The sequence below is a fragment of the Hipposideros armiger genome, unplaced genomic scaffold (genome assembly GCF_001890085.2).
Source record: "Hipposideros armiger isolate ML-2016 unplaced genomic scaffold, ASM189008v1 scaffold_276, whole genome shotgun sequence".
Lineage (NCBI taxonomy): Eukaryota > Metazoa > Chordata > Mammalia > Chiroptera > Hipposideridae > Hipposideros > Hipposideros armiger.
In genome coordinates, this window is record NW_017731626.1 from 1,527,733 (window position 1) to 1,550,763 (window position 23,031).

At 42.9% G+C, this 23,031-nt stretch overlaps 2 protein-coding genes across 2 annotated transcripts in view; one reads left to right on the top strand and one right to left on the bottom strand.

The window, feature by feature from the left end:
• The first annotated feature begins 273 nt into the window (after window positions 1-273).
• Window positions 274-16,129, top strand: CCNB2 (cyclin B2). The gene is made up of 9 exons (XM_019657526.1): window positions 274-458; window positions 2,205-2,333; window positions 2,417-2,530; window positions 10,141-10,311; window positions 10,415-10,573; window positions 12,094-12,330; window positions 12,626-12,766; window positions 14,608-14,718; window positions 15,851-16,129. Exons 1-9 carry the CDS (start codon window positions 435-437, stop codon window positions 15,959-15,961), a joined length of 1,197 nt encoding a protein of 398 aa, XP_019513071.1. The 5' UTR covers window positions 274-434; the 3' UTR covers window positions 15,962-16,129.
• A 3,872-nt stretch (window positions 16,130-20,001) lies between these two features.
• Window positions 20,002-23,031, bottom strand: part of MYO1E (myosin IE) — a 218,532-nt gene continuing 215,502 nt past the window's right edge. The window contains exon 29 of the mRNA XM_019657546.1: window positions 20,002-21,100. Within this exon, the coding sequence (XP_019513091.1) occupies window positions 21,024-21,100 (77 nt within the window). The 3' untranslated portion in view covers window positions 20,002-21,023. The remainder of the gene's footprint in view (window positions 21,101-23,031) is intronic.

A 23,031-nucleotide genomic window follows, 5' to 3' on the forward strand; every position in this document is an offset into this window, starting at 1 on the left:
ATGTCATTTCCAGGGTGTTCCCTTGAACCAACTTCTGCCCATCCAGTACAAACGTAGAGAAACATCCGTAGGTGAGGCCTTGTCAAAATTCAAAGGTGTCTTACATTTGCTGTCCCAATGAGGCGTTTCGTTTTTGTTCACCTTGCAGGCAGAGATCTAAAAAATAAAAAACGCAGCAGGCCGGGGAAAAAAAAAAGTTGTTATGACAACCAAATTGTCTGGAAAGCTCAGCCAATCAGCATGCGGGAACGCCTCTAGCACGCCGTACGTAGGGCCGCGCGGTATTTGAATCCTGGAACCAGGCGACAACGCGAAGGTTCCCGGCGTTGCGGGCTGGAGTGCAGAGCTAACGGCGTGGCGGAAGCTTGTGCTCTCCCTCTGCCCTCCGCGTCCCTCCCTGGGCCGGCCTGGCGCTCTGGCCCGCCGCGTCCCTCATGGCGCTGCTCCGACGCCCGACGGTGAGTGGGCTCTGCGACAAGCGCCAGGGGCTTGGGCGGCGCAGGCCCCTCGGCCGCCTCTCGCTTCTCCCTTTAGAGCTCTTGCGTCCCAACCGGCGCCGCTCTCCCCGTCTTCCAGCTGCCCCCTCCCCCCGCGGCCCGGGCCCTGCAGCCTGCCCCCACGGCCTGGGCTCCGCTCTCCAGATCCCTGCCCCAGCCAGTCTCTGCCCTGGGGAGGGGGTAAGTTCAGGAAAGCGCCTCGGAGGTGGTACCTGCTAAGCGAGGCTCCCGAGCCCCTGGGCCTAGTACTCAGCAGGCGGTCCTGAGTGCTCTTTGTTGTTAGAGATCTAACTACAGGTTCTTGGGATTTCCTTCCTCGACTCTCAGACTCCTTGCAGGCTATAGATCCGTGGTTGGGATGAGGAGGAGGACTGAAAGAAATTCTGTAGTCAGTCAAGTGTTCTGAATGTTTGATCAAGCGTAAATTCATCTATTTCATCTTGGCAAAAATCAAAGTGTTAATGGTGTTTTGGATATTTTTTTTTTCCCCTTGTGGGCTTGAATTGTACGTGGACCTACTTTGCCTTTGCTGGAAAATAGCAGGTCCTGAAACACCTGAGTTCCATGCTCCTTGCTGTAAGGCTAGTTAAAAGCTGCCAGTTTTCTCTTCCAGATGGGTTTAAACTTAGTCACATTACCAGGCTTCCATAAGCATTAAACTTTCAAACATTTTTAAAAGTTGGCAATTACTGCTGGAAAAATTGAACAATGTGACTTGAGAATCCTAATAAGTTGAATGCATTCAGTTTTTAACTTCTACCTCTTTGTGGATCTAAGTCGAACTGATAAGTAATTTTTGTCTAATCTATCCCATAAAGTTCTTTCATAGTCAAATTCTTTCTATCCAAGAAGGCTTGAGTATTCCCCTGTCCCCTCTGTCCTGGTAGGTCCATTCAAACCCCCTTTTGGGAGATTCTTTAGGATTAGGACTCCCAATTTCTGGGGAATAGGACATGCTGTTTTTTCTTGTGACGTGTTTATCATATCTATGATAAAATTAACTTTTTTGTATGAATTGCTTTTGCTAGCAAGTTTTGTTTCAGCACATTCTGTCTAAAGCAGGTTAAGGTCAACTAACAACGTTTATTTCATACAATTCCAACTTTCTCAGGGTTTGAGAGTAAAACTATTTTCCCCATGAAAACTGTTTTCTCTCTAAGTTTTCTTAATATAAGAAAGAGTCCATGCTATGGCAACTGCATTTTTAAAAGCTGTTGTCTAAAAGATCATGTGTATAGGAGCATTTTTTTTCTAGATTGGCATAAGAATCAAAGCTAGTTTAGGTTTTAAACATCTGGTTTTTAAACAGCCAGACTTATTATAGCTTTTTAATATTGTGTCTTAATTGCATTTGTTACTAATCTCTGTAAAGGGAGGTTTTTAAATACTATAGATGCCTTTAATATACAGGGATCTCTAACAAGTGACATGGGTGCTATATGAGAAATACTTATCTGTTAAGCTCTTAGTGGGATTTTTTATTATTTTTTATAGATACAGTGGATGGTGATTTGCCTAATTTAGAATGATGTTATCAAACACAAATAGTATTTTTAGACTTCCTAAAATGTACCTTTTTCCTTCCTCGAACAGATCTCAGCATATTCACCTTTCCTAAAGCAATTCTGAATTTGAATATCTGACGTTAGGGAAGTATTTTAAATTGTCTCAACTTTTCCTTAATTTTTTAATTTTTAATTTTTTTAGATGTCCACCGATTTGGAGAATATTGACACGGGAATTAATTCTAAAGTGAAGAGTCATGTGACACTTCGGCGGGCAGTTTTAGAAGAAATTGGAAATAGAGTTACAAGCAGAACCACACAAGTAGCTAAGGTAACAACCATTAGGACTGTCTGTGTGCACAGTGGGGGCAACACTGACCGTCTTGCCCTATACAACTTTCTTTTTCCTTACAGAAAGCTCAGAACACCAAAGTACCTGTTCAGCCCACCAAAACAACAAATGTCAACAAACAACTGAAACCTACTGCTTCTGTGAAACCAGTCCAGATGAAAATGTTGGCTCCAAAGGTAGGAAGGTCTAAGTTTACAAACCAACTTAATGAAGTAGCTTTTTTTGGGCCAGACTGCAAAGGTGCCTTTATCAACAATGCAACTTTTGCAGCACATTCATAGCTAGAGCTCTACTTTGAAACCACACTGTCGGAAATGAATATCTACACCTTTCTAGTGATGGTACCATGATTTAATGCTATGACGTTGAATAACAAAGTTAATTACCTTGATACCCAGATAAATTTAGTAATCTCCGAGTGAAATTTGGTAGGTTTTATTAAAATAATCCGCCATAAGAGTGAATTTGCCCTTGAAGGCTGTGGAAAAAAGCTCACAATTGTGAAAGCTCACAATTCTGAAACCTATACTCATAGGTAAGAACAAGTAATGCCAAAATTCTGTGTTGATAAATTGTGATCTCTGTGACTGGTTAGCTCTCTTGGAGTTAGAACCCTAATGGACCCATTGGCCTGTTCCCCTTCCATCATGTTCAAGTTCATGCATGCTCTCATTCACAAATTACATACATTCATGTAATTACTGTGAAACCAGCACTGTTGTAGGTGCTGAGACTACAACAGTAACTACTTAACTCTTTCCAGCTCAAAGGTGTGTGTGTATACACACACACACACACACACACACACACACACACACACACCAGGGGTGTCAAAAAAAATGTATGCAAGTGATACAAGTGGACACTTTGGTCAATGTTGCTCAAGCAGTAGTTCACCGTAATCAGAAGTGTCTGGACGCTGATGGTAACCACTTTGAGCACCTCTTGTAATTGCAGAAGTCAAATGTGACTTGTATTTATCTTTAGTTATTGGTATATATTGAGTATTACAATTTTAATACAGGTTTCCTTTTTTTTTTAAAGATTTTATTGAGGAATTGGGGGAGGGGAGCAGACAAGTTGCTGTCCTTTTGTTCTTCAGTCTATTTGTGGAGGACGCTGCTTCACTGGCCCATGTTGGTATTATGATCATTGCACTCTTCCCGGCTGAGGCAGTCGGTTGCCGGCCATTGGACAGCTGCTCACGGTATCTCACGGCAGCTCTCACGGGCTGCCAGGCACTCACGGTAGGTCACGGCAGCCCACTGCAGCCCTGCTGCAGCGTACGCCGTCACCTGCCACTCACGGTAGCCCAGCTCCAGGTCGAGCTGTTGTTCACAATCTTAGCTGTAGAGGATGCAGCGTCAGTGGCCCCTGTGGGAACCAAACTGGCGGTCCTGCTGCTCAGAGCTTGTGCTCCCAAGCCAACTCTTAACCAACTGAGCCACTCGGCTGTCCCCCCAGTTTTCCTTTCTTAAAATGAGTATGCATTTTTTTGGCACCCTCTGTGTATATATATTATTGCGTATTTGAAAAATTTCAAAACAAAACATTGGTTATATTCAGGAAAAATACATACATACATACATACATACATATATATATATATATATATATATATATATATATATAACTTATTATACACATCCAGTTATGTTAAGGCTGATGAAGAGACATCTTGCCTTCATGAAGCTTATCGAGAAGGGGCATATATACCTGAAAATTAAATTAGTAACCCTAGGGAATGATGCTGGATGCCTCCAGGCAATGTGTGACTGAATGTTAAATGACTGGGGTAGGATTAGATGCTGTCCTTTGGAGAGGACATCTAAAGGAACACTAGTAGTCATGGAAACTTCATCAAATAAGTGGCATTTGTAAGGATAGCTATGGCGAAGCTGATAGGGAAGAGTACCTTTTAGGGGAACAAAGCAGTAACAAGAATCAAGGCACAAAAGTGGAAACAGGCGTGTAGTCATGTTATTTAGTTAAGGCGTCCACAAGTTTAAACTGGGTCAGAAGGTTTGTGTGAGGAAGCAGAAGATTAAGTTGGGGAAAAGGCCGCAGTTGGATTTGAAGGTCTTAGAATTTGGATTTTATTCCATTAGACAATGAGGAACCTGTAAAAAGTTTTGAGAAGAAGAGAAGTGATGAAAGCAGTGTAGGGTGGCCATGGAAGGGCCATAAATTAGGAGGTATTGCAATTGTCCAAGCAAGAGCAGTTGAGGGTTATGAACTAGCCTATGCGGGTGCTAAGAGACAACATCAGACATGTTAGGATGTAGCAGAACTCCTTTCAGGGACACCATCCTGTATGTACAAGGAATTCTTTCCATATGTTGCTTGCAATGGAGGAGTGAGATCCTTAACCACAGAGTATTTAAGAAGCCCTTTATGGAATAATTTAATAAAAAATAGGAAAGTCAGAAAAGGGAGGTAGCTTTGGGGAAAGTGTCTTGTTTGGCTGTGGTTATGTTGAGGTAACAGAGACATCCACTGGGAAATACAGCTGGAAATGGCTCAGCAGCATCTGAAGGGTGGAACAGACTTGTGAGCCTTCTACTTAGAAGTGATGTTGGTAAGCACGTTGCTGTGCATAAGACAGCAGAAAAAAAGCTTCACATCAAGGACTAAGACTCAGGACAAATCCTCACGATCAACCTTCCTTTAGTAATGGGCCTTTCCTGGTGGGTTTTAGTCACTTCCTAACGTGCCAAACCCAAGGCAGCTTTTCACCATTACGAAGCATTTTGTATGGGTGACATTTCAGGAAGGCCATGTGGCAGTATATTTCAAATGGTCATTCTCCATACCCACTAACTGTTTTCAAAATTGATCCTAAGAAAGTGATCAGAGGGACAGTCGAGAACTTTTAAATAGTGCAGTAATGAATACCTCTTATATAATGGAGAAATATTCAATAGGAGATCCACTTAATGAAATGCTAGGCAATCATAAGTATCATATTTGCACAGAATATTTAAAGACGTCAAAATGAACATTACATTAGGAAAAATCGGAATATAACAATATAATGCAGCGAAACCCCAAATTTGCTTTTTACAGTGTGCATTTATATACAAGATGTTGATGGTAGTTATTTTTGAGTATTATGTTGGGCTTAAAATTCATTTTCTTAAAATTTTCAGACTCTTCACCATAGGTACATATTACTGTTTAAATCAAAGAAGAAAAAGCAAAAAAAAAAGAAAGAAAGAAAAGCAAAGAACCAAAAATATAAAGAAAACAAAGGAGAAGTTTTCCCGAGACCTCCACGACTCTCCTTTCTGAGACCCCTTTACTCCACATGTCCTTGGCTGGCCCCTTTTTCTCTAGCTTTCTGACAAAACTGAGGCCACTGTGTTTCAGATAAAGATTTATGGAGCTGTAGCTCAGTTCATATAAAAATCACTCCTTTGATTGAAATGTGCTTCTAGTTTTAGAAGACAGGGATTAATAAACAATAATTATTTCCAATTCAAATACACTTTTCTCTGAGAAACAGTATGGAGGAGACCATAATGTCCACAATTTAGGGGAAGCCCCACCTCCCAGCAGATGAGCACTTTGGCTTCCCAGGGCTTCCCTGTCTCCTGTCAGCCCTCTGCTCTATCTGCAGAGCCATTGCTGCTCCTTTACATCCGGTTCCTGGAGGGGTGGAGATGCCAGTCGAGCACAGGGTGTATAGCAGCAGGGAGCCTGGAAAGCTTCTGACATGAGCCATGTGTTTTTTTTGTTTGTTTGTTTGTTTTTTTGTTTTTTTTTGTTTTTTAAGCTGAGCCATCCTGTTACCTGTTGGCAGCTCAGCGGCTACTCAGCTCGGGCTGGACTAGAACCGCTGTTGCTCAGAGCTCAAACTCTTGAGCGAGCTCTTAACCAACTGAGCCACTCGGCCAGCCCTGAGCCATGTGTTTTTGAAAGCAGATGTACCTCTAATCGAATTCATCCTATCTCCTCTGCAAAACTGGAGGGCAGATTGCTTTATTGTAGGAAATGAAGCAACCGAATCACAAAGGGCACTGGCTGAAGCCTTGAAAGGGTTCCCGCCATTCACAGGTCATTGCAGGAGCTTATTATCCTGCAATTTTTGGAGAAAAGAGTGTTTTTTGTTGACTAATGAAACTCTGACAAACACTGAGTAGTTTGAAGGAAGGAGAAAGCCTTTTACCTGCCCCCCTGTTTCCTGGGCACTGGGGAAACAAGTTGAAGGAACCACCTACTCTGTCCTCAGGTAGCTCCCAATCAAGTCGGGAACGTCAGAGTAGAAGCATGTGTTATATAATAGCTGTAGCAGAGACAGATGCAAGCTTAGGCAGTATACTCGGGAGTCGCAGCTAGAAGTTTGGATGTGGTTTTAGATACACAGATTTGATTTCAACACTAAATTCAGTGATAGTCATTATTCAAGTATAAGAATGTTTTATGGCCTAACTTTCCCTAATACAAAAAGTATGTGTAAAAGTGGAATAAGCACAACTATTCCACTAAATAAAAAAGAGTGACTTTCATTTTTAATTACTCAAGAGTCATAAAAAAGCAATACAATGCAGAAGTGCAGAGTAAGTACATAGAACGAAAGGTCAGTTCATTTTTACTACTCCCTCTGCCCCCTAAAGTCCATTCCATTGCATGTTGCATTCCCGAAAGCTAATCACAGTAATCAGTTTTGCCTTTCTACAGTTGTGTGCCTGTGTATGCATGAGTACACATGATCTGATCAAAATCAACAGTTTTGCTTGGAGTCCTTCCTTGTCCCACTTAATTGACAATAATTTATGATGTTTGGTACCCTAAGTTTAGTAAATAAAGGTACTCTGTTTTACAAAGACTTGTGTAAATCCTATATATTTGTCAGCTAATATTAATTATTCTCTCAACAGACCCAACTCAGTCATTGTTGGTACTAGAACTTCAGTATCCTTTACTCACAGTCTGCTCAGCTCCTTACCAAACAGGAGCTTTTCATGGTCTGCAAAATCTCACATCTCTATTGTTTCTGATAGGACTCCTCAGTTGTCTCTGATAACCCGCAGAACTCATTCATTAGTCTAATTTGAAGGTTTTTATTCTTCAGACTGATTTTGTCATTCAAAAGCTTGTGACAGTTAACTAACTGATCCAGTTTTTAAATTTTGCATGCCGCGGGCACTGGACAGAGGATTGCACAGTTGGTTCAAAAACGAGTGGGATCTTAGAAAGGATTTTAGAATAATTCAATTATGTTGGAATCCAACAGGAATGCTTTTAAGAAATTCTAAATTAAGGGCCAGAGCAATTAATCCTTGTCTTATCCTGGTGGCTTTTTGGTAGAGCTAAACTCAGGTGTGCTTCTGAATAGACACAGGTAAACATTTCAAGCTGCTAAGGCAGCACATGAAGCACGTGACGATAACCTCTGCCTCCTTAAACCAGCTTCCTGGTACTGACTGCCCTTCTTGGGGAGAGAGATGATGCTTATCCTTGAAAAAGGTAACCTTAAGCTGAAGCTACATGTGCTTATAAAATGCAACATCTGACTCTAGTCACTCTTGCTCAGTTCCTTCAGTGGGTTCCTTTCAGATAAAACCTAAACTCTTCAGCCAGATTCTTGCTCAACCTTTCCAGCCCATGTTTGCATATCTCACGCACTGCCTCCCGCCATCCCAAATCAGGCCGGCCTTTATCCCTTTAGCTTCTCGTGGGACTTTGTACTGGTGTCCCTTTTGCCTAGTCACTTCCCTGGAGGCCTTCCCCCCACTTCCCTAGGTTTCTCCCTGGTACCCCAAGGAGCTCTTCTGATTTATTCTAGCCCCTTGAGGCTCCTAAATTCTTTAATAAATGGCATGCCTACCTGCATTCCTCTTGTTCTCCTGGCTCTTCTTCAGTTTAAGACCTTTGATTTAAGAGGGAAAGGCCTGAATTGCTATGTGTATTTTGTTGTTGTTTTACTCTTCTCTCAGATTGGAAACTATAATCATTGAGCTTTAATGTAAATCAAAATTGTTTATGTACAGTTCTCTTTCTTTCTATAGCTTATTACTTTAATACATATTCTTCATAGCCTAGCAATCCTGTTAGGTTTTACTTCAAGAAGTACCCCTTATTCTTTTAAAAAGTAATGGTTTATTTATACTTCATTACTAAACACTTGTTTTAACTTAATACATTTTTAATGTGATTTTGTTTTTCTTTTAATAAGTGATCACCCTGTCAGTATAAGAAAATACATTACCGGTGTATACTTGCTCAGTCTTTGCTTTCTCCTCTTTTATTCATAGGCTGGAATGTGCTTTTCTGGTTTTTAGTTGCCAATTTCACAATTTAGAGTAGATTATTTGATGAGAAGAAAACATTACACACACAGAAGAGGCTACTGCTAAAGTGAACTGTTAGCTCTAGAAATCTCTGAACCCAGCTGTTTCACTCAATAAATATATATATATATATATATATATTTTTTAAGATTTTTTATTGGGGAATTGGGGGAGGGGAATAGCTTTTGGGAGAAGGGAAACAGACAAGTTGCTGTCCTTTTGTTCTTCAGTCTAGTTGTGGAGGACGTTGCTTCACTGGCCCAAGTTGGCACCATCAATGCACTCTTCGCGGGTGAGGCAGATCAGTCGCCGGCTTCTGGATGGCTGCTGGCCACTCACGCTGGCTGCTGGCTACACACGGTAGCCCATGGCAACCCACTGCAGCAGGGGCTGCAGCCTACGTTGTCGCTGGTGACCCAGCTCCAGGTTGAGCTGTTGTTCAGCATCTTAGCTGTGGAGGGCAGTGTCACTGGCCCTCATATGTGGGATCTGAACCGGGGCTCTCTGGCGTCGCAAGCCAGTTCTTAACCAATGCGCCACTCGGCCGGCCCTCACTCAATAAATATTTACCAAACACCTGTGTTTCAGGGATGATACAGGTGTCTGAGCCACCTTAGTGGACAAAACCAATTTAAATAAATGTAAGCTTATAGAGCTTCTAGCAGAGGCCGACAGAAAATAATACACACCATATCATGATATAGATGCATAAATTATAATATATTAGATTGTAAGCTATGGAAAAAAACACAGTAAGAGAGATAAAATGTATGTGTGAGGGGAACAGGAAGCAGATGGTTATTTTAAATAGGAATCAGGATAGACCTCACTGAGAAGGTAACATTTAACCCTCCGTCGAGTGCAACTGATCTCACAGATTCATTGCACACACATTTTCAAATATCTAACAGTTAAGCATCGTGACTCATCACTTCCGCATCTTCCCCCTCTACCGTAACCTATCGCCTGTCATGTTTGTGACTTAGTGCAGTAAAGACGTATTTCATAGCGGCATCTTTGTGTGCAATGAATCTGGGAGATCAGTTGCGCTCGATGGAGGATTAAGCAAAACTTGAAGAAGGTGAGGGAATTTCCTATGCAGACACAGGGACGAGAACATTCTGGGAAGAGGGAGCCTGCTTGCAGTGAGGGAAGCCCGTGGGATAGATGAAGCAAACTGAGGGGAGAGAAGCAGGAGATGGATCAGCAAAGGCAGGGGGAGGGCCAGACCATGCAGGGCCCGTTGTGAAGACATCGTGAGGACTTAGGTTTTCACTTTGATTGGAACTGAGAATTTTCAACAGAGGAGTATATCTGCAAAAACTTGACCTACTCTATCCTGAATTATTCACCTCTTACTCTGACATTTATTTTGGCTTTAATACATTTCAGAAATGCACATGCTACTTTAAACCAGTTGGCTCTGCATGCATTTGTGATGACGGCTACTCCTAAGGCAGTAATCAATACATGCTCTTTAATTTGTCCATTAGCGTCCTTCTCCCACACCTGAGGATATCTCCATGAAGGAAGAGAACCTCTGCCAAGCTTTCTCTGATGCCTTACTCTGCAAAATCGAGGATATTGATAATGAAGACTGGGAGAACCCTCAGCTCTGCAGCGACTACGTTAAGGATATCTACCAGTATCTAAGGCAGCTCGAGGTGAGTGGGCCTTTGTGTTTTCGTTGTATGAGCAATGTGACATGTCCCACACAGGTGGGAAGGAGGTGATGTCAGCTTTTTAAACTTGTAATTCCACCAACAGGCTCTGCAGTCCATAAATCCCCATTTCTTAGATGGAAGAGACATAAATGGACGTATGCGTGCCATCCTGGTGGATTGGCTGGTGCAAGTCCACTCCAAGTTTAGGCTGCTGCAGGAAACTCTGTACATGTGCATTGCCATTATGGATCGATTTTTACAGGTAAGCATGGCTTCCGGGACTTGGTACAGTGGCTCACAGAACATTGCATTTATGTATTGCCAAGGGGTGGTAGTTCTGAAGAAAAGACCAAAACAGCCAATTTAGGAGAAGCCAAAGAACTTCAGGTACTGGAAAGGGAAACAGTCCAGGTGTGTCAAACCTCTGGTGATGCTGACCAACGGCAGGCATTTCTGTTAGGTCAGCCTGCTGAGACGTGCTGGGGGGAAATACTACATTGCCATAGTCATTCATCAAAGGAAACACACCAGCAGATAGTCTGAAAGTCAGTCTGATGCCTGTGGTGCCTTTGGATGCTGGTTTTCCAGGCCTGCTTGCACAGTTTCTATAGTTCAGTGATTCATCTGAAAACTGAGGAGTTTGGCTAGAGAGCTTCCCAGTGTCCAGCTAGCTGTGGTATTGAATCACTGTAGAAGCGGGAGGAGGCATGATTTTTAAAAAACGGGTTGGGGTGTGTAGGGGAGTGTATGAATATGAAGTCTCAAGTAAAGAGGAATGTAAGAACTTTAGCTGAGAGCTAGAAGTGATCATCAAAATATTTATCAACTGGTAATGCAAAAACAGGGACCAGTTAGAAGAAATTTCCGACATAAACCCCTAGTGTGTCATCTACCAAACAGTAGCCTTGAAGATAAGAATTTATTTATTTAAAGCCAACATTTATGATACAGGTTTAGATCAAGTATAAACAATACAATATTAATTGTGTTTATGATAATGACCCTGAGATACTACAAAATCCTAAATAACTATAGATTCAGTGGTTTTCATTATAAAAGTGGTTTAATTAATACAGTAATATTTTTGGTAGGTTTTCAATGAAAGTTGAAGCAAAAAAAGCAAAGTCCTACTCTTTTTTTTTTTTTTTTAATCAAGGAAATTAAGGGAAACACTTATTCCCTAGACAGATTTTCCCTGATTCTGAAGCATCTTTGAAAGATTCTTCAGGCCGAATGAGTGTATTTTTGGTGAGCATTAGGGAAATCTTTGAGACACCTCCCCCTTCCTCGTCCCTAGGCATCCATTACATTTCTGCTTTTTGGCTTGGCCTCATCCTGGTTCAGACCATGCTGAGTGCCATGTTGGGGCTTCCCTAGTCACTCAAGCCAGGACGATGGGGCTGGAGCAGTGACTAGGAGCTTGGTTGTCAGGCACAATTCTTATCTATTCAGCAATTGAGTGATCTGGGCTGGTGTCGGAATCTCTTCTCAGGCCACCTGTTTGTAAGTGAAGGAAAAAATAGGTGTTTCCTAGGGTTTTTGTGAGGATTTGATGAGATGGTTGTTAGAATCTTAGCACTGTGCCTGGCACACATAGTGCTCAGAAACGGCCGCTGTGAGTGGTGCTGGTACCTGCTAGTAACATTTAGGCTTCCTGTGCCCTTAAGAGGGGTGTGAGCAGAGGCGATGTGCACATCTCCAGGACTTGGTTCCCTCTCACTTTCTGCCCCTAGAGCCCCAGTCTTGTTAGATATGACTTTTGACACAGTCTTCTTCAATTAGGTTCAGCCAGTCTCTCGTAAGAAGCTTCAACTGGTTGGGATTACAGCTCTGCTCTTGGCTTCCAAATATGAGGAGATGTTTTCTCCAAATATCGAAGACTTCGTTTACATCACAGACAATGCGTATACCGGTTCCCAGATCCGAGAAATGGAAACTCTAATTTTGAAAGAACTGAAATTTGAGTTGGGTCGACCTTTGCCTCTACATTTCTTAAGGCGGGCATCAAAAGCCGGGGAGGTAAGTGCCTCCAATTCTGTAGGAGACTTTATTTTGCTGCTGGTTGTGTCACGCCAGAAACATTGATCCAATTAAAGGAAAGCTTACGAACTTATAGGAAACACCTTTGAGATAAGTCCTCATGTTTATCTCATCAGTTTTTAAGAGAAAAGACCAATCTGTGTTTATAACATAATGCCCAATAGAGCAGCTCCTGGGGGAAAAAAAGCAAGTTATGTGGATTTGGGCTCTTAGGCCCAGAATTTTGCAAGAATAATAACTGTGGTTCTTACTCTCCCTGGCTGTTCTTTTATAGGTCGATGTTGACCAGCACACTTTAGCCAAATATTTGATGGAGCTGACGCTCATTGACTACGACATGGTGCATTATCACCCTTCTAAGGTGGCAGCAGCTGCCTCCTGCCTGTCCCAGAAGGTTCTAGGCCAAGGAAAATGGGTGAGTGTTGGATTTCAAAAGAAATTAGTTAGGCTATGTTTTATGCTCTCTTGATTGGAAAGGCCTCAGCATTTTCACAACACTGACCTTTAAGAAATTGTTAAAGTCTAAAGGCCTAAAGGAAAGCTGCTTGGACCGATTCAGATGGAGATTAGGTGACAACACCGACACCATGGTACCCAAATGTATTCTAGAGTCGTAAAGAACGAGGAAGGCCACGGACAACTCATATGCTAAGATTTCTGGGATGTTTTGTTGAGTGAAACAAGCAAGTTGTGAAGTGCACAAGACTGAACAAGGTCAAAGCCTGACTGATTTGCCATACAGATCAAATGAGCCGCTTTTAGATTCATACAAGGAGCCTGGGTCCTTGTCTAACACACCAAAGAGGAAACACGGAAACAGAAGGGGGCAGGGGACTGCAGTGTGAGGCGCGGGTTACTCTTTTGTGCACGTGTTCATTCTAGACTCACTAAGCAGTTGTATAGTCTGTAGCTGTAGCCCAAGCAGAGCAAAAGCCTCAGAGCCCAGGAGGTGATAAGAAACAGTCTCAGAACAGCCTCCTAGAGGAGACGGAGGCGAGTGGGAGCTGGCTCGGAGGCAGCTCCTCCCAGGCCTGCCATCTCCTCGTGCTCCTGGAGGATCACAAAGCGTTTTGCCAAGACGGAGCAGCAGTGGTTCAGCCTTTGGCTGCATGTCCTATGTGGATACGTGCAAGGTTGCCTGGGAGCCATGGCGGAGCTGGTCTCTGTACAAGTGCATACAGTTTACACTGTATGTGAGAAAGGGGAAATAAGAGAGAATATATGTCCATGTGTGTGTTTATATATTTGCTAATTAAAAAAAAATACAGGAAGACTAGACCAGAAACTAATGAAAATGGATACTGGGTATTGGGTAGAAGGTTGAGGAACTTTCTTGAAAGGGCTTTTACTGACTAAATTTGACCAATTACAAAGAATAGTGACAGTCATAGATTATAATGCATTTTTAAAAACCCACATGTCCATAATGTTATAAATGAAAGAGAGGAAGGAGGAAAGGAAGAAAGAAAAGAGGGCCTTCTTTCTTTCTTTCTTTCTTTCTTTCTTTCTTTCTTTCTTTCTTTCTTTCTTTATTTATTTATTTATTTTATTTTTTTATTTTTTTCCTTTTTTCTTTTTTAATGAGTAGAATGCCAGCTAATTAAAGTAGAAAGAATGGTTTAGAAACCCAGTTTTTAACCCCCAATGTAATAATTGATTTCAACAAAGATCATCAATTGATGCTTATGTCATTAGGTGAAATAATTTGGGGGAACAAGATTGACATGGTTTCAATATCACGTTACAGATATGTAGTGATTCCAAAGAAAAACTGCACCTTTGTGACCGAGAGGTCTGGTGGTTACCACCTTACGCCGGTGACCAAGCTTGACATCCCCAGTGGTGGCACCACCTGACTTGATGTACTTTCTGGTGCAATACAAAGCATATATTATCACTCCGATAGACTTGATGCCCCAAATGTTTGACACAACTTCAATCGTCAGGAAACGCTTAAGACAAATCCAAAATGTGGGACCTTCTAAAAGCAACTGGCCTGGATCCTCCAAAAAAGTTAATGTCATTTAAAGCCAAGAAAATGGAAATTGTTTACATTTTAAAAGAGTAAAGACACAACCACCGTTTACTGGCTGCTTTGCCGGTACTGTGGTAGTGATTGGGGCTGTAACTAAATTTCCGGACGGTTAAGAGTACTCTTTTCTAGCTTTTACGTAAGTAATGTCAGCATGTGTAAGATACACTCTTCTAAAGCAGCGGAGGCTTGACCGTGTCCCTTGTCTTCGCGTTGTGTTCCAGAACTTAAAGCAGCAGTATTACACAGGCTACACGGAGAATGAAGTACTGGAAGTCATGCAGCACATGGCCAAAAATGTAGTGAAGGTGAATGAAAACTTAACGAAATTCATCGTAAGTACTTTTCCCTACACAAATTCATTGTAAGGACTCTTTCCTAAGCTGTGAAAAGCATTGGATTATGGGCTTTCTGTAGGACAGTATGTTCCATGTGTGTTTGTGTTTTCATGTAAATATATTGGCATATGTGAGAGAGTAGTTTAGCACAAGTCTTTATATTTTTCTAGGGATGAAGTATACTGGTGCACTCTGAGAGCTGATTTTTTTTTTTTTTTTTTTTAAACAAGGTAGATAGGCTAGCTATGTCCAGGCCCGGAGCAGTCAGCCAGGTGGCTGTTCAGTGTATTGATCCATGCTGGTCCCAGTGTCCTGGCTGGGCTGAGCTCAGCAAGTAGGGAGGGCTGGTCGGCATGTGGTCGGGAATACCAGGGGCCCGTTTCAGACGGCCCTGCGGAAGACTTGGGTATTCGGGCGATAGTACTCAGGGCCTTTGTCCAGGGTCTTGTGGGACAATGACTGAAAGGCACCCGAATAGCAAGCGTGGTGAGGAATGAGGGGCAGAAGCCCATTCAGGAATCGTTATGGGGCCTGGTGTCGGTCTCTGGGTGGCCCACCTGAGAGGAGGAGCCAGGGCAGATTGCATGCTCTCCTGGTCTTGTGTGGCACTGAATATCAGCTTACCGAGTCTGCTGACGCAGCAAGGCTTTTGTAGCAAGCGCCCTTCCATCCTGCTTTGCTTCCTTAGGTATGGTTTCAGCATGGCTTAGCACCCTGGGAGCGCAGTGTGTTTCGGTCCTGAGGGTGTTGTCTGGGCTCTGCTGAGTACTGGTTGCCACTCACTTTTATTATAGTTATTGCTGCCAGTCCTGGTGAACTTGTTAGGTCCTAGCAGCATTTAGATATGATAAACACAGCTCCCACCTACAACCCCTCCTTGGACTTGGAAACCATTTGGTCCCCCATCACCTGTGCTACCAGCTGGGCTTTATTCCATTAGTAGGCATGGAAGGAAATTGCCCGGCACAACATATGATGGCAGAGCACTTGCTGGTTTCAGTAATTCAGCATCATCAGACCATCTAGAGATTGTGGGTCTTGCCTTTTAATACTTGCAAATGAGACTAGGAACAAGGTATTAAGGGGTAGGGGGTCCTGATGTGTGCTTAATCACAGATGACTTCTGCAGGCCATCAAGAATAAGTATGCAAGCAGCAAACTCCTGAAGATCAGCACGATTCCTCAGCTGAACTCAAAAGCCATTCAAGAGCTGGCCTCACCTCTGATGGGACGCTCCTAGGCTGCCGGGGCCCTTGGGAAGAGTGCTTCATCTCTGCACTTTGGCTCACTGATTTGGAACTCCTGACTTTGTATATAATCATCTGGTCTGGTTCATGAAATCTCTTCTGAGGCCTATTTTCTAAATGTATATTGAGGAAAAATAAAGCTATTGATTTGTCTTAAGGTATCCTGTATACTTATCCTGTATACTTGTGCATTCTGTACCAAACAACTCAGTAGACACTTACTTTGACTAATTTCTTTTTGAGCTATTATGAATAGCATGTCAATTATTGCCTTTATGGCTTTGGGAAAGACCTATCATTTTCTCAAATGGGAAAAAGTAGAACTTGGCTTCAGTGAACGCCAATCCAGTCCCAAACTTCTTGAATATAAAAAGATTGATTCACTATGAAAATTTATAACAGAATAACCATGACAGTTTTTCCTTTCTGGAACCTACTCAACTATTCTCTTAATTTCTGTACAGGAACACCTGGCCCATTAGGGCGATCACCACCAGAAGTAACCCTCAGAATTTCATTTGTCTTTCTCAAAGCCTTGGTTAGACCAGGAATAGCAGTCCTAAGGGGCAGCTGGAAAAAGGAAGTCGGCCTGTGCCATCTAGTTAAAGCTGAGACTTAGGATGCATTTTCCTGTTGTGCTGTTTCAACTACATTATGGGTTACTTTTCTTTTTTTTTGAGTGGGCATGAGATCACATTTAACATTGTTTTCTAAGGGGGAATGCATTCTCAGTCTCCAACAACCACTAAAAGAACGCCAAACGCCCCCTTCATAAATGAGTCTCCTACAGCAACAACTTCCCAAACTATTAGTTCAACAAGATGTTAAGTGGTCTTTGGAGAGAAAGGAGTTAGTCAGATACACTTGGGAAACATTGCAAACACATGTGAGATTCATAAAGGCTCTGAGAAGCTTCAGTAAGCTAACTTAACTCAGCAATTCCCCAGCTGGGAGCGTGGTAAACGCTGCCTTCTTCACGACAGCGCAGTCCACAGGTGCCTGGTGTTGTGACTCAGCTGTGGCTGTGGCTGCGGCTGCCCGGGGAGGACCTGGTTCCCACTGGGGCTCGCGTCTCATTCCCTTTCCCTCGTCTGCCCAGGGCTGCCTTACTAGCAAGTCTTTCGATTTTGAGCATTTAGAGAAACTGGGTATCTTTATATGTTGAAGTCCTCATATAAAGTTTTATAAATACCCCTTGCTGAGATAGCGAAACTTGTTCCCATGGCGGTCTTAGACTGACAGGTCACAAGTGTGAATGGTAACTAAGTGAGACCATGAAAGGGAGCTTTCCTGATTCTGAAAAGCAGTTATTTCCCAGGGACGCTTGAGCTCCAACTCCTCATCAAGAAACGATGGGTTTTGTAGGCATATTCCAAAAACTTTATAGCTTTATTACATATTTTGCTTAGTTAAATATTAAATACTCTGACTCACGAAATTCCTACTTCCAGGATGTCATTTAAGATACTTCCTTATGTGCCACAGCAGGAACCCAAAACTCTAAAGTGTTATAAATGTGAAACAAGCTATAAAACTAGAATTCGTAATATAAAAACACTGAAAGTAGAAAATGAGATGATGTAACCATAGTATCTGAAGAGCACAGACCTTAATACTGGGTTGTTTCTACGTAGCTGCTGTGGCCTGTGTCTGTAAGATGGAGATACGAGTGTCTGTCTCAGAGTGTTGTCCTATAGGAAGCATGTCAAGCCTTTAGTACAGCATCTGGAGGTGCTTGATTGTTCGTGGGTATTATTTTAAGGTTGATGGTTTTGGAAAGAGATGAACTCTGGGCATTTGAAGATAAAAGTTTGACGCAGCTCATGCTCATCAAAGAAGTTACAGATTTAGAGCTGTTGAGTCCTATTTGTGAGCTTTTCATGTTTTTTTATTTTTGAGAGGATACTAGAAGTTTAAAGGTTGACAATTAAGGCTATCAAACTCCCTAATATTTGTTGAAGACAAAGATTAAAAGCATGCGTCTCAGGGGTCAGGTCAGGGTTCAAATGATAGCTCCTCTACTTCAGAGCTGTGTGACCTTGGGCGAGGGAGCGAACCATGCTGAGTCTTCTCATTTGCAAAGTGGAGATTTTAGAGGAGGCTCTACTGGTCAGCGGAGGCAGGTCCAGTACAGTAGGAGGGAAAGGCGTCAGGATTAGCTGGTAGGAGTAAAAGTGAGTTCCTAAATTCAGGAGGAATTGCAAAGACCATCCAGGCCTTGGGAGAGACACAAAACAAGGAGGGAAGGGGCAACACTGCAGGATGGCTCCTACTGTTTTGACCATAAAAGGGTTGCCAGGAACATAGAGGCTCTCCACCAAAGATGCACTGTGCGTTCTCTACTCCTGATTCCAGACTCCATCCCCACCCGCCAATGAAACTTCCCAGAAAAACACCTGTAAAAGAAGTAGCAACTAGAGGCAGGGCCAAGCCTTAGTCTACCCAGATCCATGCAGGAGGTCCTCGGGAGTTGTTGAGAGGGAGTCAAAAAGGGAAAGGATTTGGGTTCTGTGTAAACCCTGCTGTGTGCAAGCCAGTGGGGATGCACAGCTATGCTGTCTCTCGCTTGTTCTTGTGAGCAGCTCTGCCTCACGGAGCCATGGGCTGAAGGAGGAAGCTCCCTTTCTTCCTTACTTCCCTTCCTCTCTCTCTCCCTCCCTCCCTTCCTTTCTTCTTTCCTTCCTCCCCGCCTCCCCCTTGCTTCCTTCCATGCTTAACATTAGGGAAAATTATTTAAAGCCAATAAATTTTTATTTAAGGAATTTCACACATTGTGATTCTTTCCACTGACCGTCCAGGTCACCTTACTTCCTCCAAAGCTTGAGTTAAGATTTATCCTCAACATAGTCCTTTTTAAAAGAACCTGTGCTTAACCCGGACTTGTCTGTCAGCCCCAAATTGTTTTAAAGTTGGGATTCTTTTATTTCAGGACTGATTGTTTAAGAAAAACAAAAGCTCCTTCTAGCCAGCCAAGGGTGGACGTTAACAAGTCAATGCGATCTTGGCACTCCTGCCAGTGAGAAGGCAGCGTGGGCGGAGGCTGTGGGCGTCCATGATGCTTCCAGGTGGAATTCTGGTTCTGTCGCCTTCCTCTCACTTTCAGTGAGTCCAGGAATGTGAAGAGTCCTTTGTAAACTATAGAGACTATTAGCGGCAATAGTAAAATAGTCAAAGGAGGTAATCACCTTTCCTCATGTCATCACATTATGGCTTTATTTTCCTCTTAAATGGTCTCAAAACAGAACTGAAATACACTTTAAACATTGTTATCGCTACTGAATAAAGTTTGCTTCCTGTTCTTGATAAACCATAGGATTAAATGGTTTACTTTGTTCCAAACTTATATACATTTTTTTCCTTATATGTAACCCCTGAAAATCTTTTCCCACAGACTTGGGGATCCTGAAATGACAAAAAGGTGTGTGGTAGTCAAACCTTACTTTCCCACTAGCTTAAGAGTGACTTGTGACAACTGGGAGGAAAGGTAGAGAAGTGAGTCTCCCCTATATTCTTTCCCTTATTGATGCACATTACATTCCCCCCAACTTTTCATTATTACGGTCATAAACATTGCATGGGTTTGCTAGGGCTGCCTTAACAAAGTACCACCAAGTGGGTGGTTTAACAACAAATTAATTGTCTTCCAATTGTGGAGGCTGGAAGTCTGAGATCCAGGTCCCGGCAGGGTTGGCTCCTTCTGAGGGCTGTGAAGGAAGGCGCTATGCCACAGCCCTCTCCTTGGCTTGTAGGTGGCTGACTCCACGCCTCTTCCCTCTCTGCGTGTGGATCTGCGTTCAGATTTCCCCCTTTTAATCAGGACACCAGTTATACTGGATTAGGGCACTCCCTAATGACTTCATTGATTACCTCTGTAAAGACCGTCTTTCCAAATAAGGTCATATTCAGAGGTAAGAATATTGCGTGTGTGTGTGTGTGTGTGTGTGTGTGTGTGTGTGTGTGTGTGTGTGTAGTTCAACATATCTTTTTGTGGGGTGACAAAATTCAACCCATAACAAATATCAAGAAAGAACAAGGTGGTTCACGGATTCCTTTATTTATTTAGGAGGTAGGGGAAGGGACGCAGAGGGGCTCAGAGGAAAATTACCTGTAGGGAAAGGGTTGGGAAGGGTTTGCGGGGACTGAGCTAGAAAGCAGTAACACTGATTCTATAGTTGCAAAGGAGTAGTGCACATTTGTAAGTACCTGGTGCGAGTTTTGTAATAAAACCTACCTTATGAATAAGTACAGTGGAATACTACTTAGTACATTCATACATATTTCTACCATCTCAAGATTTTTATATATACAGTATATGATCTGTTTTTATAAATGTACAGCTTGAAAAAAAAGAGACCCTTCTAGTAATAGGTACAGCATGAAACACAAAACCAACATGGGCCAGCCACATTCCAACTGAAAACCCAGAGAAAGCAAGGCCGACAGCCCAGCCCCCAGCCCCCACTCAGCCCGGCAGCCCGATGTCCCGGCAAGTGTAAACCAGCGCCCCTCTGCACCCGTGGGCTCAGCAGGCCATGCCAGCCCTTGGCATTTGCACAGGAAGTGCCCACTCACGCCAAGCCCAGCCTGCAGAGTGGTCCTCTCTGAGGGAAGGTGGCAGAGAGGAATGTGTGTGTCAGGTAAGGAAAAGAGGGATGAAAGAAATGTGCTCTTCAACTAAAGGCACTTGTCAGCGGCCGCCTACAGCCATTCCCCGGGCCTGGTGAGCGAGCGGGGTACTGTTTTGATAGAGCCAACAAGGTCCGAGTGGACCTCGCCTGTCCTCTCACCAGGTTTAAATAGAATAAATAAATCTTAGTGGATGGTTGTTTTGCCCTCGTGGGTTCCTACGAAGAGGCTACCTTTCAGGATCATTTATGGAGTGACACTCTCTTTCCCCAACCCAGCTTTTTGATGTCCTCCATGGGGAAGATGCCAGGATAACACCAGGCCTTGGAGAAGCAATTGCTGGCTATGGATCAGGAGAGCCTCCAAACGTCCCCTCCCCTGTCCGTGCCTGGAGTTCCTTTGCCCCGTGTGTCAGAGTCTCTGTGCACCTCAGATCTTGGTTACGTAGTTGTTGGGGAACAGGCCCTGCTTGCCTCGTAGTCGGCCCGTCCACCAGCCAGAAGGATCTGCAGGGAGACAGAGATGGCGACCGTGAAGCGGGGAGCAAGACTGTTCTGCCCGCGGCCAAACAGCCAATGCCCATGGTGGATCCCACTGGCAAGGCTGATTTGGCTCCACCCACGGTCTTTATTTCCTTTCATTTTAAATAAAAAGGTTTGTGGTAACAAGTAGCCCCTCCCTCACAGCAGATGCACAGCTGTACCGCTCAGGGCTCCCTTCAGGGAAGAACCTGCTGCCCACCTGTGATGTTGTTGACAACCTCCTGCTGTCAGGCCTTTTAGCTCTGCCCAGCCTGTGAGATGAGACTGTCATTCCCCGGGCAGCCTCGGCTAATGCTGAGCCAGGGCCTACGCCTTCTGGCCTCCTCAACAAGCAGCCTTGGCTTTGGAGCAGCTGGGAGGGGTAGGCTGTTGGGTTGCGTCTGATGGCCTCCCAATCCTGCTCCCGTCCCTTTTCTTTCACAAGGCTCCTCCCCCACTGCACCTTTCATGCTCCTAACTCCACCTGAGTCTGCTGCTGGGAGAGCCTAGTCTGCCACACATCATAATCCTCACTTCCCACTTTAATCCTAGTCCCTGCAACACTAATAAATATTTGGTACATATTCTTCCCGACCTTCTTCTGTGATCATACACACACACACACATTTTAAACGGAAACGGGCCATTCTGTATCTTACTATTCTGCATTTTGCTCTTCAGTACTTTTCAGACCTTTCCATGTGTATCTCATTTTTTAAACACCTGCACTGTGTACCATAATTTATATAGCCATGCCCTTATTGATGGACACGTGTTCCCAATTTTCCACTTTTAATGCCGTAAATGTCCATACATATATATCTTTATGCCCATGTGCAAGTAGTTGTACAGGAGAGGTTCTTGGGTCAAAGACTATGGACCTATTATCCTTTATAAGAAAAATATAGTTTATTTTTTGTAATAGGTAAATACTTTCAAATGTACTTTCAAAAGGCAAGCATTTATAAAAATGATCCCCTTTGTATACAAATGATAGCATACTACGCACACTGCATGTTCTGCATTTTTAAAACATAATTATATATATTAAAGATAATTTCATATCAGTATACAGCTTCCATATTTTCTTCTATAGCTGCATATATGAGCTATTCCACCATTCATATCATTTACCTATTTTTCTACCAGTTGTTGGTCCTTGTCATGAGTTGCAAATATCGCTCCTATTTTTATGAACTCTTTGTTATTTTAATATTTAAGTAGTTGAATCAAATGATTTATTATTTTACAGCTTCTTGGTTTTATATCATGTTTAGAAATCCTTTCCCATATTGATGTTATCAAAAGAAAACTCACCCATACTTACTTCTAGGACTTTGATGTTTATTTTATACATTTCAGTATTTATTTATTTGAGATTTATTTTGGTGGGAGAGATTAAATATAAATCCAAAGTAACTGTTTTGACATGGGGATTGAAATATTGTGATAAATACTGTTCCATTTCCTCCCCAGAAGTCTATCCTAGCAGGAAACAGTGAAAGAGAAGGTAGCTATTTCCCTGACTGATCAGAGATATTATTATAGTGACACTTTATTTGCAATGACAAAACCCAGAATGCTCTGAAAGTCAACAGTTTTCTGTAACGCCTTTGATGGGAGAACTTGACCTGAACTGACATGAGTTTATTTATGCTGCCTCTTCCCACGGAGTGTGAGTGCTCGTATTTCACAGGAGAAATACTGACTTTGATCTGGGGTGTCTCCCTGGAACCTTCAAGAGGTGTTATTTATATATGATATATACATACACATCATTATTAACTTCCTAAAAGCTCTGATTTCTGAAACTCATTTGACTCTACAGGTTTGGATAAGAGAGTGTGGTCTGCATCACCTTTTAACCTCTGCTGGGGTCGCAGGTGAAATGCTTTGCTTTGCATTCACTGATGACT

What these genes read in the sequence shown, in the direction of transcription:
- CCNB2 (XM_019657526.1), top strand. Translation starts at nt 435, where the DNA reads ATGGCGCTGCTCCGACGCCCGACG. An exon ending in AGTATCTAAGGCAGCTCGAG is followed by an intron (nt 10,312 to 10,414) that starts GTGAGTGGGCCT and finishes TTCCACCAACAG; the next exon opens with GCTCTGCAGTCCATAAATCC. An exon ending in TTATGGATCGATTTTTACAG is followed by an intron (nt 10,574 to 12,093) that starts GTAAGCATGGCT and finishes TTCTTCAATTAG; the next exon opens with GTTCAGCCAGTCTCTCGTAA.